Source organism: Strix aluco, chromosome 13 (assembly GCF_031877795.1).
Source record: "Strix aluco isolate bStrAlu1 chromosome 13, bStrAlu1.hap1, whole genome shotgun sequence".
Lineage (NCBI taxonomy): Eukaryota > Metazoa > Chordata > Aves > Strigiformes > Strigidae > Strix > Strix aluco.
In genome coordinates this window covers 13,313,212-13,326,650 of record NC_133943.1, presented here as the reverse complement: position 1 = coordinate 13,326,650, position 13,439 = coordinate 13,313,212, and the positions used below count along the sequence as shown (strand labels likewise).

Sequence of the window (13,439 nt, the reverse complement as noted above, 5' to 3'; positions counted from 1 at the left end):
CTAGGCTAGATTGCCCGATGTTTTCTCCCTGGAAAACTATGTAGGAGTTACAGATGTGGAAAATGTGTCTGCCCTGTTGAGAGCTGCCCACAGTACATCTGTCAATGGAATAGAAAGAAAGAGGGAAAATAGTTTCTTGAAACTGAGGCTTTTTAGGCAGTTGAGTGTGACTCCATGGGAATGATGCTAATAGCATTAATTGACTGCAACTTCACAAAAGACTGGACAATGAGACACTAAAAGCTTATGCTGCCATGATGATATAGCAGTAGAGGGAAATCATCATGGATACTCCTCTGTATGACTTACTGAACTACTTTCTCCAGGCTCCCTCCCACTTACTAGGTTTTGTGGTTTTAAAGACATAGAGGGGTTCTTTTTGTCTCCTAGTTTTCAAGTCTGACAAGTGCTGAGCTGAAGCACAGGCATGTGCTTTCTTTGTATTTCTCATCATGTTGCGCCTTGAGCAGTTACAGGATAACTAAGCGTAATGTAGCTTTCTGCAGCCATGGCTGGCGTTTCTCTGGAATTTCTGGCCTCATCCTGTGGGAAGTCTCAAAATCCCAGTCAGAAATAAAACAAACCACTGGAACTTGCTGATTCCTTTTAAAGGCAAGCATTTCTGAAGTGGCTGGCAAAGGGGAGCTTAGGCAAAACAGCAATAGCTCTAACGTGCCAGCACTAGAAGTAGCACTTGTTGTAATAACTATGCTGAAGTGGAATAGATGGCAAATCCAAACATAATGGTGTTGGAAATGTCTGTATTGCCTTGATCTTTCCTTTTCAGGATATGTATTGCTGTACTGAAGCTTCACTAGCTAGATGGAATAAAACCAGTCACTTCGGTAAACATATGTTGAAAAAATCCACACTTCATGGGTTCTTTCAATGATATCTCTGTAAAAACATAAATCAAATGGGTGTGCACATGTAAAATATTCTAGAATTGCAGGAAAGGGATTTTATGAAGCTCTTTTAGAAGGATTTGGGACAGATGTGTTAGGTATATTGCCAGAGGAATGCAAAAATTTTTATGGATTTTCTACCATACAGAAAATAACTGGCATAGCACATCAAAGTGCCAGTAAGTTGGAAGATTCTTGTAAGCAGTTGACTGAATTGTAGAAAATTGTCATTTTACAGAATGACATATCTTTGAGTTCTTTCTTCTTTCCTGCTTGGTCATCTCCTAACATTGATGGCAAGTTTAGGCTCCTTTTTATTCTTACTGATCAGAAATAATAAGTATTATGTTTGCTTCTCTTATCTTTTCATTGCCAGCACTGAAATTCATATGTCAAGAAAGCCGTTAGCTTGCTGCTTTGATTATGCATAGAGCTACATAATTTACCTACCCATATATCAGTTGCTTAATTTTGCATGGTTTATGTTTTGAAGTCTCTACATCTCCTGTGACACATTTAATTACATGGCCTCTCTCTTCATGGATATGGCACTGTTTATGACCACTGCCTTTCAAATAAAGCCAAGGAGGAGAGAGTTGATTTCCAAACTGAATAAAACTAAGTCATTCTTTCATTGATTTATAGACTAAGTAAATAGTTAAAGATGGGGTGGGGAGAGCCCCTGTCTTGAATGTGACACAAACTTGCCTAATTGTGATTTGTGCAACTGTAGAAAATGTTTCCCAGGGGAAGTTGTGGAAGACATGCTACTATCTGTGTGTAAAGCTGCCTTAATTAATCTTGTCTGCTTATATTTTTAGTAATATGCCTGAAACTATTGGGTTTTTTTCATCTGTAATTTCTAAGAAATTTAAACCTACCTTGATGTATCTCAGAAGCAGAATGAATTTGGTGCTCTGGTATGTTGTGTGTAACTCATATATGTAGCTCTGCTACATGCAACTTTTATATATATATATATAACGTTGATAAAGACATATGTACTCAGTGTGTATCAGAGCCACTAAGGACCGCCACTCTTCCGTCCAATGTTCAGATCTTAATTTATGATGTAAATGAAATTAACTTGAGAGCTTACTGCACAGAACAAGGTGGCAAAAGTATCCACCCTTTAACTAGCAAACATGAGCTGTGTCATTTCACTCTAGCATTTTCACTGAGTGATAGCTGTGCCTTTTTTAGTAACTACCAACAATCGAATTTCGGCCTTTTCATTGTAAAATCTTTCAGCACCACAGATTAAAAATTATAGTGTAAGGAAGTGCTGGCTCTAACACAATTTAAGTTGAATATCATCTTGATTTCAGTTAAAGTCCTCCTTCATTTGGGCACTGACAGAGTAGTTAACATGGATTACAGGAGGTCCTCTTTTATGGATTAAACTACACGTTCATTCAGTTCTCATGAAACCATTCAGAGCTTTAGGTTGTGTGTTTGATGTAACACCTTCAAATGATGAATTTTCCTCAGTAAACCAAATGTGCTAAAATCCAGACACAAGGAAGTCAGTCATCATGTCTACTGTGCTTCCAGTCCTCTCTCTTGTTAGTATAAATCTGGGATCTTACAGAGGAAAAGTTCCTGAAATCCAAGTCCTCTAAAAATGTTGTCTGTTACACCTTGGAAGTTATAGAAGGCTTTCCTTCAATACTCCAAGTCAGTACTCCATACTTATTATTGTGTCTAGGTGTCTTTTTTTCCTAGCTCTTCACCCACAGTAAAACAGAATAAACTAAATGCCACTTCATCATGCTAAGAGACAGCTGCTGGTGGTGTCCTGTCCCAAGGTTCTCACTAGTCCTAAATGAAGCCTTAATTTTCCTCTCCTGCCTATGAGCACAACGCTCCCATGGGTGCTTGAAGACCACCCAGGAACACAGCACAAAAGCAGAGTGAAGGAGAATCTGATGCTCAGGTTTAGGTTCAGCATACCTTCATCAAATCACTGTCCGTCTCCTATGCAGACCATCTCTGACTTACTACATGTTGCCTACAGTTCATCTATGGCCTGGGATCCTGGAAGCGTGCTGCTTTTATTGACACTCAGCAAGAACTGGAGATCATTTTTTAAGTACACATGAACCCATTGTCACAATGGCAGCTGCTTTACCTTACAGTGGCTCATCTTTCAACAGGTGAATAAAGTTATTACAAACACAGTGAAGTCATCTAAAATCAAGGGATATATGCTGGAATTCCAGTCTGTGAATCACAGCAGAAGTAACAGCAAATTCTGTTAAAAACTCCTTTCACTTGCTTGTTGTGCAATTTACCTTCCCTTGTATCTTCCCAGCAATTCATGGTTTCAACATTCCCTGTCAGGGTAACATGACATTAAGTCTAGATTCTTTAGGTATTGGGACTTAAGTTTGTATCAACCGAGCCAGTATTTCCAAGCTTCTGATAGGCATAAATTAGCCATTCTCAACATTGTAGAGGATCCTTGGGCACTGCTGAGCAACCTGAACTCTGAATTAAAGTTTTTTGAGCAGCCAGTGAGTAATAATGCATAAAAAATAATTTTGCTGATTAAACAACACACTTCAAATGTGTTAGTGAAATTCGGTACAGTATATTTTTTCCCCTTCCAAGACTCAAACATGTACATATTTTTAAATATTATTTTCTTCCAAAGGAAGTCACATATTGCATACAGTAGAAGGTTTAATGTATTTGAAATATGTTTAGACTTGCACAAATACATACAGATATTCTCAATCTGCTTCAAATACAGCTGCTATTAAATAAAGTTTAAACCAGTTCTTAAGTGAATTGACCTAAATGACCATTGTCCAAGTTTAAATAATTTTTTTTCTATTTCCACAGTCTAAGTGAGGTGGGTTCAGTTCACATGTTTTGTTTAGCAGAACCTTGAAGTTGCACAAAGCCAGTGCCTTTTTTTTTGTTTGCTTTTTCACATTTAGTGCCTCATCATTGTAAGGCAGCTTCCAGTCCTCAAAATCCTGCTGTTGGATTGAGATTTTCCTGTGTTTAGATTGAGCATTACAGCATACACCCCTGTGCTGCTGGCTGAGCGTCCTGCACGCTGGATCACAATTGCAGTTGTGGATGTGTGAACAAGTCAGAAGTCAAGTGTTCAATGGTAATAGGATTAGTATTGGGAGATTTAATTCCTTTATCTCTCCAACCAATAAAACATCCATTGTTTTAGTGCTGGCTGGCATTTTCCGTTCAAATCAGATTTCTATGGAGACTCTGGAAAACTGTTACATTGGCATTAAATGGCATTAAGCTGATGCTGCAGTTCTTTATTATCTGGGCTATTAAGATTCAACACCTGAACCAGTCCCTTTGTAAGTAAGTGTGAATAGAAAAAGTAATGTAAGGAAGTCAGACGTTTGAAGAAAAATGCCTGAATAGATTTGGTACATAAACTGAGGAAAAAGATACAGAATTTGTAATGGAAAAGCCATTGTTCACCTCTGTTAAATTGGCTTTATCTATGTTAGTTTGCTGTTTAACACACAGGAAATAGATTTGGGATTTTTTTCCCCAGAGATAGAAATAGATTTTTCCATATTGAAGATGTTGTATCTTTTATTCTGTGCATTCTCTGCAGAAAGTGCTGAGCTCAAAGACTGAACATGCAATGCACTGAACAGGTGTATTGTTTGCTGCTTTAAACCTCTGCTAGCAAGACATGAAGTTAATTTTCTACCAGAGTCAAATTGGTTTTCAGTCCTTGTCATGCATTTGTCTTTCAGTCTGACATCCCTGCTGTGAATGGCTTTGTCTGTGGATTCTGCTTTGTACCGTTGGCAGCGACTAGGAGCTGAAAGTTCCTCCCAGACTCGATCAGAATCAACACCACTGCTGTTTTCTGTCAGAGACAAACCAAAACTCAAGTTAAACAAATGGAGGATTGTGTTTCCTGACAATGGGAGACAGTGGAAAGACTGGAAACAAGCTTCTGTGTTTTATTCTGGAAACAGAATACAGACCACAAAATACACATGGCTCACTTTTTTGCCCCAAAATCTTTTTGAGCAGTTTCACAGGTAAAAAAAAAAGTCATTCAGAGACACATGAGATTTAATAACTCTCTCTGAAACAGCGATATTTGAGGGTGATGGAGAAGGGCTGCTTTTGTAGTTGCCACATTGCTAAAATTTAGGTGATGATTATTTGTAACCAAATGTCATATGATTCACACTGAACTGGAGGTTTGAAACAAACACTAGGTGTGCTTAACTGATGCTGTAGCCAATTTTCTTGTTTGAATGTTGGAACGGTTTTCTGTGTAAAAGTTTCAGGTTTTTATTTAAAAATCCCTCTGTTTCTGTGTTTAATAAACCTCTAATTTTTAAGAATATTAAAAGACACTCATTTGATGTGTTGAGACACCTTTGAAGTTCTGTAGATTTCAGAGGCTCATAGATTAATTTTGGTACATTTTTAATGGCATCAATTTACTTCGTCTACCAACTTACAAACAGTATACATGTATATACAAGTGGTAGGTCAGGTTTCTTCCCAAGTGCTGGTTTGAAATTATGTAGCCCCTCTGCATAATGAATCGTGTCAGTAAGATGCCCAGGAAAATATCATTATGATAAAGATAAATGAAAGTTGTATATCCATATCTGGCTTTGAAATTTTCATTCAGTATATTAGATTTACACATTCATAATTTGACCTTTCACCTGTGGAATCCTTCATGGATTCCTGATGGGGATATTTTCATAATTCTGAACATGTGGGTTTTTACACCCGTTCTGTTACGTTGGTTGGTTTTTTTAAGTTTTTGGGGGGCTTTTGTTTGGTGCTTATGTCCAACACTGAGGCGGGGGGAATCATTAAAGAAGTTTTAGCTCCTAGAGATAAAAAGTGTTTGTAATATGTGGGAAAATGGAGGTAGCTATAGCATTATGAAAATGTATCTCACAGGCTCTTCTAAAGAAAAAATTAGCATCTCAGTTAAGCAACTGATTAATTAATTCTGGGAAAGGAAGAGGAGGGTAGAGGAGTAAAATAATTAATGTTCCTTTGACACAAAATGGGGAATGTTCATTAAGAAAAGGACACATTCTGATTTCTGACTACTTTTATTTTATACATTTTCAGGCTGGGTAATCTTTATTTCTTCTTTCTGGTGGTTCTGAACTGGTTCCCACAAGTGGAAGTCTTCCACAAGGAGATTACTATGTTGCCTCTGATTGTGGTGCTGCTTGCCAGTATGATTAAGGATGCTATTGAAGACCATAGAAAATACCTATTTGATAAGACAATAAACTTCTCTAAAACCAGGGTGTATGACAAGTAAGTAAACTAAACCAATTATTTTTCTTTGTGTTTGATGTGGTGGAAACTGCTCATCTGATTTTGCAGAAATTCCCCCACTGACCCTTTGGTGTACAGTAAGTTTGGAAAAGCTGTTATAAAAGAGTTTTGTTCTGCCTTTAAAAATGCCTCGTTTATCTCACTTAAGTCATCCTGGTATCATTGAAGTTTTGTTTCATATCACAGCAGTGTGTGCTGATATACAAGTTTTCATTCCAAGTTTCCAAACCAGCTTGCCAACACACACAACATCCTCTCCAGGTAGCCGAAGGATCTGGAGGAAAAATTAAATGTGTTCAAGTCTGTAAAGGATTACTGGGGCTGTTAACAAATTGGAGCAATGTCTTTCAGACATTTCACACTAAAACCATTAATACAAAAATTAATAATCAGCTTTATTCAAGGTGAAGCGTAAGCAGGAGCTTAAAAAAATTTTATAGGACTTCCAGTAAGCACAGGTGATCGATACAACACGGTTTCGCTTTGGAGATGGTACAACACCCACAGTAAGCTGTGATGTTTGCTCAGTACTGACTCAGAAGGAAGAAATATTTTCATGTGCAATTCTTATTGCAACATTTCGATTTCATCAGAATTTCTTGTCCAAGTACTAACTTGACTTGAGACTACTTAGCTTGTCACTACATAATGCAATAGATAGGAGTTTTCATTTAAAAGATGTTTAAAAGTTTGGGTCTCTTTCTTTTTTCACCTCTCCTTAAACCCAGGCCATAGAGAAAAAATTACTATGGTTTTTACACACCTCATTAGCTCTCTTGGAAATGAGCCCTCATCTGTGCTTACTTACGTATGTGTCAGAGGCACAAGGACCAATGGGGAAGAAGAAATGAGAGGCTGGAAGGGATTACTGGGTGAGAGAGTGACGCTTTGGGTGTCCAGAAGCAGGGGGTCTATCAGAGGAGAAGGACCAGGCTGAGGGGTAATCTGGGTAAATTGCCCTCCAATTGCTTATGTCTATGTATAATTTGCGCAACTACCAAATCACAGGTTTGCTTGGTTTGGGGGGATGGGTGTTGTTTGTTTGTTTAATAATCCATTCTATGGTCATGAAAACAACTAGTAGATAGAGGAAGTAAAAGAAAGAAATACTGTCTGTACTGAGGCTTCTAGCAATCTTCTGTTGACTTCTGGGACACAGAGCTCTGCCCATTACCTTTGAACTTCCTGGCAACTCCCAGGCTTATAAAGTGATTCTGAAACTCACAGAGTGAACTGTGAAAATTGTGTGTGTGTTCTTAGCTTTGTCGCTGGTCTGTATTGAAACAGAGACACTTCATGTGAGCAGATAGTTGATGCCAGGGAAATGCTCTGAATGGAGCCTCCGGGTGTATGCTAATAGGAATAACAAAACATTCAGGATGTTTTTGTCATAGAAGAGGTGCAGCTTCCCCAGCAGGCTATAGGGCCTGGTGCAGCTGAGTCAGGACGATACCTGTCCCTAGGCAGGTGGAGGTTGGAGTCGAAGGAGAGGCAGCCCTGGGCTTCAGACATCTTGACTCTTCTCTCCAACACTTGGGAGTTTATTTGGATTATTGAACTCTTCTAACTTTGTTGGTTTCCAACTTGAGACTGCTTTTTGAGAGGAAAACAAGATGTCAAGGAAAAGTGTTCCAGGCTGCTTCTCTAGAATGATATGGAAAAAACATTTTTTCAAAGAAACCTGCTGCCGATGTGCTGCTCCAGACACTGAAATCCAAAATGAAGAGCTGGAGAAGAGAGGAAAAGTGAAGAAAAGAAAGAAGAAAAATGAAAATAAACGAGTGATCATCTCCAATTTGCCCTTTGGAAGTAAGAAGCGGAAGGAAAATCCAAACAGATACTATGACTCCAATAAAATTAAGACCACAAAGTATACCATCTTGTCTTTCTTCCCTAAAAATATCTATGAGCAGTTTCACCGCTTTGCCAATATTTATTTTGTGGTCATTGCACTGCTGAATTTTGTGCCAGTGGTGAATGCTTTCCAACCAGAAGTCTCTGTGATCCCAATTTGTGTTATAATGGCCATTACAGCCATTAAAGATGCTTGGGAGGATTTTCGACGGTATAAATTAGACAAAGAAATCAATCATATGGGATGCTACATTTACAGCAGGTGAGTTTCATACAGCTTTTATTACAAAACAAGTTGGCTTGAGACTCAATGGCGAGTCTTTTTGTTTAAAATAATTAATAATTAACTGCTGGAAAATCACAATGATTAAGTGAAACAAGAAAAAGTCATAGTGACTATATATGACCTGGTATTTGTTCTGATACAGAGAAAGATACTTCTTTTTTTGTTTAAATCTCATTTTCAGACTGGGAAGGTAAGTTTGAATTTCATGGTATTGGTGTGGCTATCACCTCTTAAGCATGGAGTGCAGTGAAAACAGGTGCTTAAATAGCTATAAGCACCCAGATTTCTAAGGAATTTTCAAGGGGATTTAATTCTGTCAGTAGCACAGAACAAGATCTGTCATGGGACCTATTTACATGCTTAGATGCCAAGAAACCTCTTAAAAATGTAGCTCTTTGAACTACGTTTAACTTTATACTCTACACTGTAGACTAGCTTTCAGATGTATTTCTTTTACTAGGTTGCATGTAAAATAACACTGTAAAAATGCAGGTTAAAAATGGGAGATGGTAGTATATGCCTCTGTTCAGTCATCTCTAAATGAATTAACTACATGTGTCTGTGCTCACTTCTTCAAAATGTTTCATGACCTCTTGCTTTTAGGACTTTCAGAAGTTTGAAAATTATGTTTTATTCTATCAAAACTGTTCTCTCAGCAAAGTAGAAAATAACTTCTTTCTGTTAAAATATCACATCTGGGAGTCAGAAGAGCAAAAGTTTCCATCTCCGTGAATGTTGCCTGTCATCCCTCAAATTAATCAACAGTGCTTTATATAACGTACGCTTTCACAAGCAAGATCTTGCAGAACTCTGGCTTTTATCACACAGTGCTGTCATTTCTGTTTGTTTCTCTTGCATGTGTTTGTCAGGTTTTTATTTTTATATCCTGCTGGTTAAACAGGAAAACAATGGATTTGCTTGTTTGGGGGCTAAACTTATTCCCACATATAAATAATGAATTGTCAAAACCAAAATCGCGCTACTCTCCTTGCCAACTTGTCTGAAAAAGCAGACATTTTACAAGTTTCTAAATACTGTTCATTTAAGATTTCTTATCTTCTACCATGAAGACTGTCAAAAACTGTAGCTCTTTGGGTGGGGTGGCAAAATTGTCTCTTCTGCCTATCTTTGAGACTGCAATCTAGTAGGATTTTTTAATCTTTTCAATGTTGTGTTAACCCATGAGGCAATAGACTATTTGTTAACACTTGCTAAAACCAGTATGAAAGAGAATAGGTGGTGCAGTAGGCACTAATGAATGAATCCACATAGGAATCTTATTTATTTCCTCTTTACGTAAAGCAACCATGTTAATTTATATCTGAAAGCCTTTTACCATGGGAACATGAGAAGCGGGGAATAAAACTGACTTTGTATGAGAGAAATGTCCATCATGGAATTACAACATACATACAGATCCAGATTCAAGCTATAGCCATGAGTACTTTCTTATGCAGAAACCTGACATAGGTCTATCTTAAAAGTGGTTATCCCATATAAAAAGACTTTGATCTATGAATAAATCTTGTCTAGAATCTTGTCTTTCACCGAAGTTTTATGGCCCAAAAAGGTGCTATAAGAGAAAGGAAAATGAGGAGGGCTTCAGACTATAGCATTCATCCTGTCTGGAAAAATCGTAGGTAATTACAATTGCCATCAGATCAGTAGCTACAGCTTATTATATCATGAATAATTTTAATCAGGCTTCTATAGTGCTTTGGGAAGCTGATATTTCTTGTTCGTCTTGCTAACTGTAAAGTCATGGAAGAGTGTGGTCTTTTGATTTTCTTCCTTATGAATCATCTGCTGTAGGTAATTTTTTAACATAGGTGAAAGCCTTTTTTAAGACACTGCAAATTTTGTTAATCTTGTGGCAGCAAAAAAAAATTCTTTTTAATAGAGCAACTGATCTTCCATCCTAAAATGAAAGATTACTTAGATTTTAAGAGTTAATCTTGGAGAGTATATTGTCTTTATTTCAGATTTCAATAACAAGAACTCTGGTTCCTGTTCCAAAAGAAATACAAGGGCAATCTTTTCTAAATGCTGAAAAAAAAAAAAGACCAATCTTTTCTAATTGCTGAATGTTCTCCAAAACTTTCTTGAAGACGAGGGGAAATGCAGTAACTTGCTTTCTTTCAACATAGAGCAAGGGAAATTGAATTTAAATAGGCTGCCCTGTAAACACTTTTCTTCTAATTTTCTTCTCACAGAGATCAGCTGGAATGGGAAATCTAGTCTGCTAGTCAAATGAAGGAAAAGACACTTCAAGTAGTGTATTTAAAGAATGTTTAATTGAGAAAATGGGAGACAATTAATAGGCATTACAGTGTCTTGGGGGGGATGCAGTAACTTAGATCTAATGTTTGATTATGGAATTTTTAATTTCTGACCCAAAACTTTTGGAATCATAATAACTGTATACAAACTGCTGTCAGAATGAATCGCACAACACCAAAAGAAGAGAACAGAAAATTCAATTCCAGATGGCGCAGACCTATGCTTAATCACCTCCTTTCTCCTGGTACTCTTTAAAATAGACTTTGACAGCTTTGAAATTTTCCAAGCAAGGGGGCTTCCATTACTACAAAACGTGATTGTCAAAGCATTTTCTGTGATACTATGCTTTATTATCCCTCTTTAATTGCATTCAAATTCCTCAAGTCACCTGGTTTCATGCAACCCTAATTAGTTATTCTTTATCCATACCATTTAATTATAATCTTCAAATATATGTGATTTTTATCATGTTCATTTTGCTACGCCCAGTCACCTTTTAGTCAAGATCTGTATATAGCTCACTCTTTTAATCTTTCTTGTCAGTCAGTCCCTCCTAATCTACTGTGGTTACTTTTCTCTGAACTCTCTCCATTTTATCATTAACTTACTAACAACAGAGGCTGGCACTGAATGTAGTATACAAACCTGTAAGTGAACATCAACCCAACAGTTGCTAAAAGCTATTATTTAGTTTTCTTGAAGCATGTATGGCCTGGATCTGATATACCCCTAGGGTTAAGCTTTAATGGTCTGTAAATACTCAATAGCGACAGACAGTCTGGAAAATTGAACCTATTTTTTTCTCAGTGTTTCAATAGACACTCAGATGCAAATGCAAGAACTATGCACAGTTCAAGATGGCACAGCAACACACTTGACTGAATGCACGTACATCAGACAGCAGCAGCCATAAAAACATTAACATTATTTAAGCTATTCACATTGCTTAATTCTAAACACCTAAACTCAGATATCTGAGACAGTGACTCAGAGAAGCTTAGTTTGTATGCTTTGAATCATCCTGTGGAGCTGTCGGATAACTAGGTAAGTCAGCAGGCATACTAAATGAGATAGCCTGATTACTCTTTCAGTAGCAAGTTCCTCTGTGATGCTTTCAGGCCCTGTGGTTTTCAAATAGTTCCTACAAGCATCAATCTCCTTGTCCTCTCTAGGTCCACTGATGTCTGTGATACAAAAAATTCAGGCTGGCCTTTGCTGTAACTCTATCTGCTTAGTGTAAGCTTTTAGAACATTTAAAGATTTCTGCATCAGCACTAACTCTTTGTTAGCCCTAGAGCAGTGATATGGAAATAAGTAAAAAGCAAAGAACTCATCTCTGTGTTGCACAAAGTCAGAAATGCCAACAGCTGAAAAGCTGGAAATGACTTACGCTAGACTCACTGGTTTGAAAGAGAATTAAAATATATTAGTCGATTGAAGTTTTGTAACTCTGTGTTGTAATTTATCTCTATGGCAGCAATGGAGATCTTCTTGCCTACAGGTTACTGTATATATAGTATACTTTATATTTTCTTAAAATTAGGGAAGCTGGGTAGTGAAGATGAAGGCTGCCTTTCTGTTTCAACCTCCTTCATACGCTCAGATCAGCTGGACCTTCTGAAGGGAGGAGAGACTGCACCTCCCCTGGATGCTCCCCATGTCTGGGAGAGCAACTGGGATTGGCCAGGGATGCGATGACCAACAGAAGTCTGTGGCATCTGCAAGACAGCAGAGAAGGGTAGGGAGCGTGCTTGAAAACAGGAATTGACATACTGTCAAATCTCAGAAGTGAAAGAAAAAAGACAACTTTTCTCTGGACACAGGAAACATCATATGCAGCTCATTCAGCCCAGGCTGAACCTGAAAGTTTGTAGGATAGAAAGCAGGATGAGAGGAAAATACCACCCTGCCAAGGGCACAGTAAGAAAAAAGAGATTTATTACCAGTGCTTTCATTTAAAGTCTTGTTCAGCAGCAATGAGTATTCACTTGTTAAAGAGTCTTTTCCTTCTGCTTTATTTTTGTTTTCTAACAAAGCATAAATTTATGCTGCTGGAGGCTTTAGCCGATTCATTTTGTACACCAAAACCAAAGAGTTTAAAGCCTATGGCCTGCTTGAAGTCCCACCACATTCCCTCAGGCAAAATTGCAATCAGTTTTTTGGGGCATAGCAATATCAAGGCTTCTACACCTCAGTGGTGCCTTCTCTGAACAGTGCATGAATTTCATCAGCTGGAGGCTGAAGATCTGAAGATCTCCAGCTTTTGCATGGCTGAAGGTGCATTCTTATCACAGCCACAAAGCATGAACTTAGATCAATTGAAACATGAATTATTTCTTATAAAAGTAGCAATATGAGTAAGTTACAATAACTGCAGGATTATTATGTGCTATGATATTATTACAACTCACTATGCATCAGCACTCTCTCTTGCTTAATGTCAAACATGACTATATTGTTCTCTGTGTGGGACTATCACTGGCAGTTGTCATCCTCTGCTCTGTCATCCGTAGAACTTTTGTATCTACTTCAGGTACTATGGAATATTTGTTCCTAGTTTAACTACAGATACCTGAATTAGCAGTGGGTTTTACTGAAAGCACAAACAGCACCTTCTGTTTATGCAAGGTGAGGCATTCTTCAAGCTTCCAGTGAGCTGAGAAAATGGCCTTAACAGTACACTCAGGTATGTTATGTCACCATGCAGCTGCTTGAAAGCAGTGGTACCAAATTGTGAAGAAATAATTAAAAAGTTAATTCATCTTATGGTGAGCATGCTGATTGTGTGTTGA

At 37.7% G+C, this 13,439-nt stretch overlaps 1 protein-coding gene across 1 annotated transcript in view; it reads left to right on the top strand.

The window, feature by feature from the left end:
* Positions 1-7,840: 7,840 nt before the first annotated feature.
* ATP10B (ATPase phospholipid transporting 10B (putative)) overlaps positions 7,841-13,439 on the top strand; it is a 50,272-nt gene continuing 44,673 nt past the window's right edge. The window contains exon 1 of the mRNA XM_074838190.1: positions 7,841-8,343. Coding sequence (XP_074694291.1) covers positions 7,841-8,343 — 503 coding nt within the window. The remainder of the gene's footprint in view (positions 8,344-13,439) is intronic.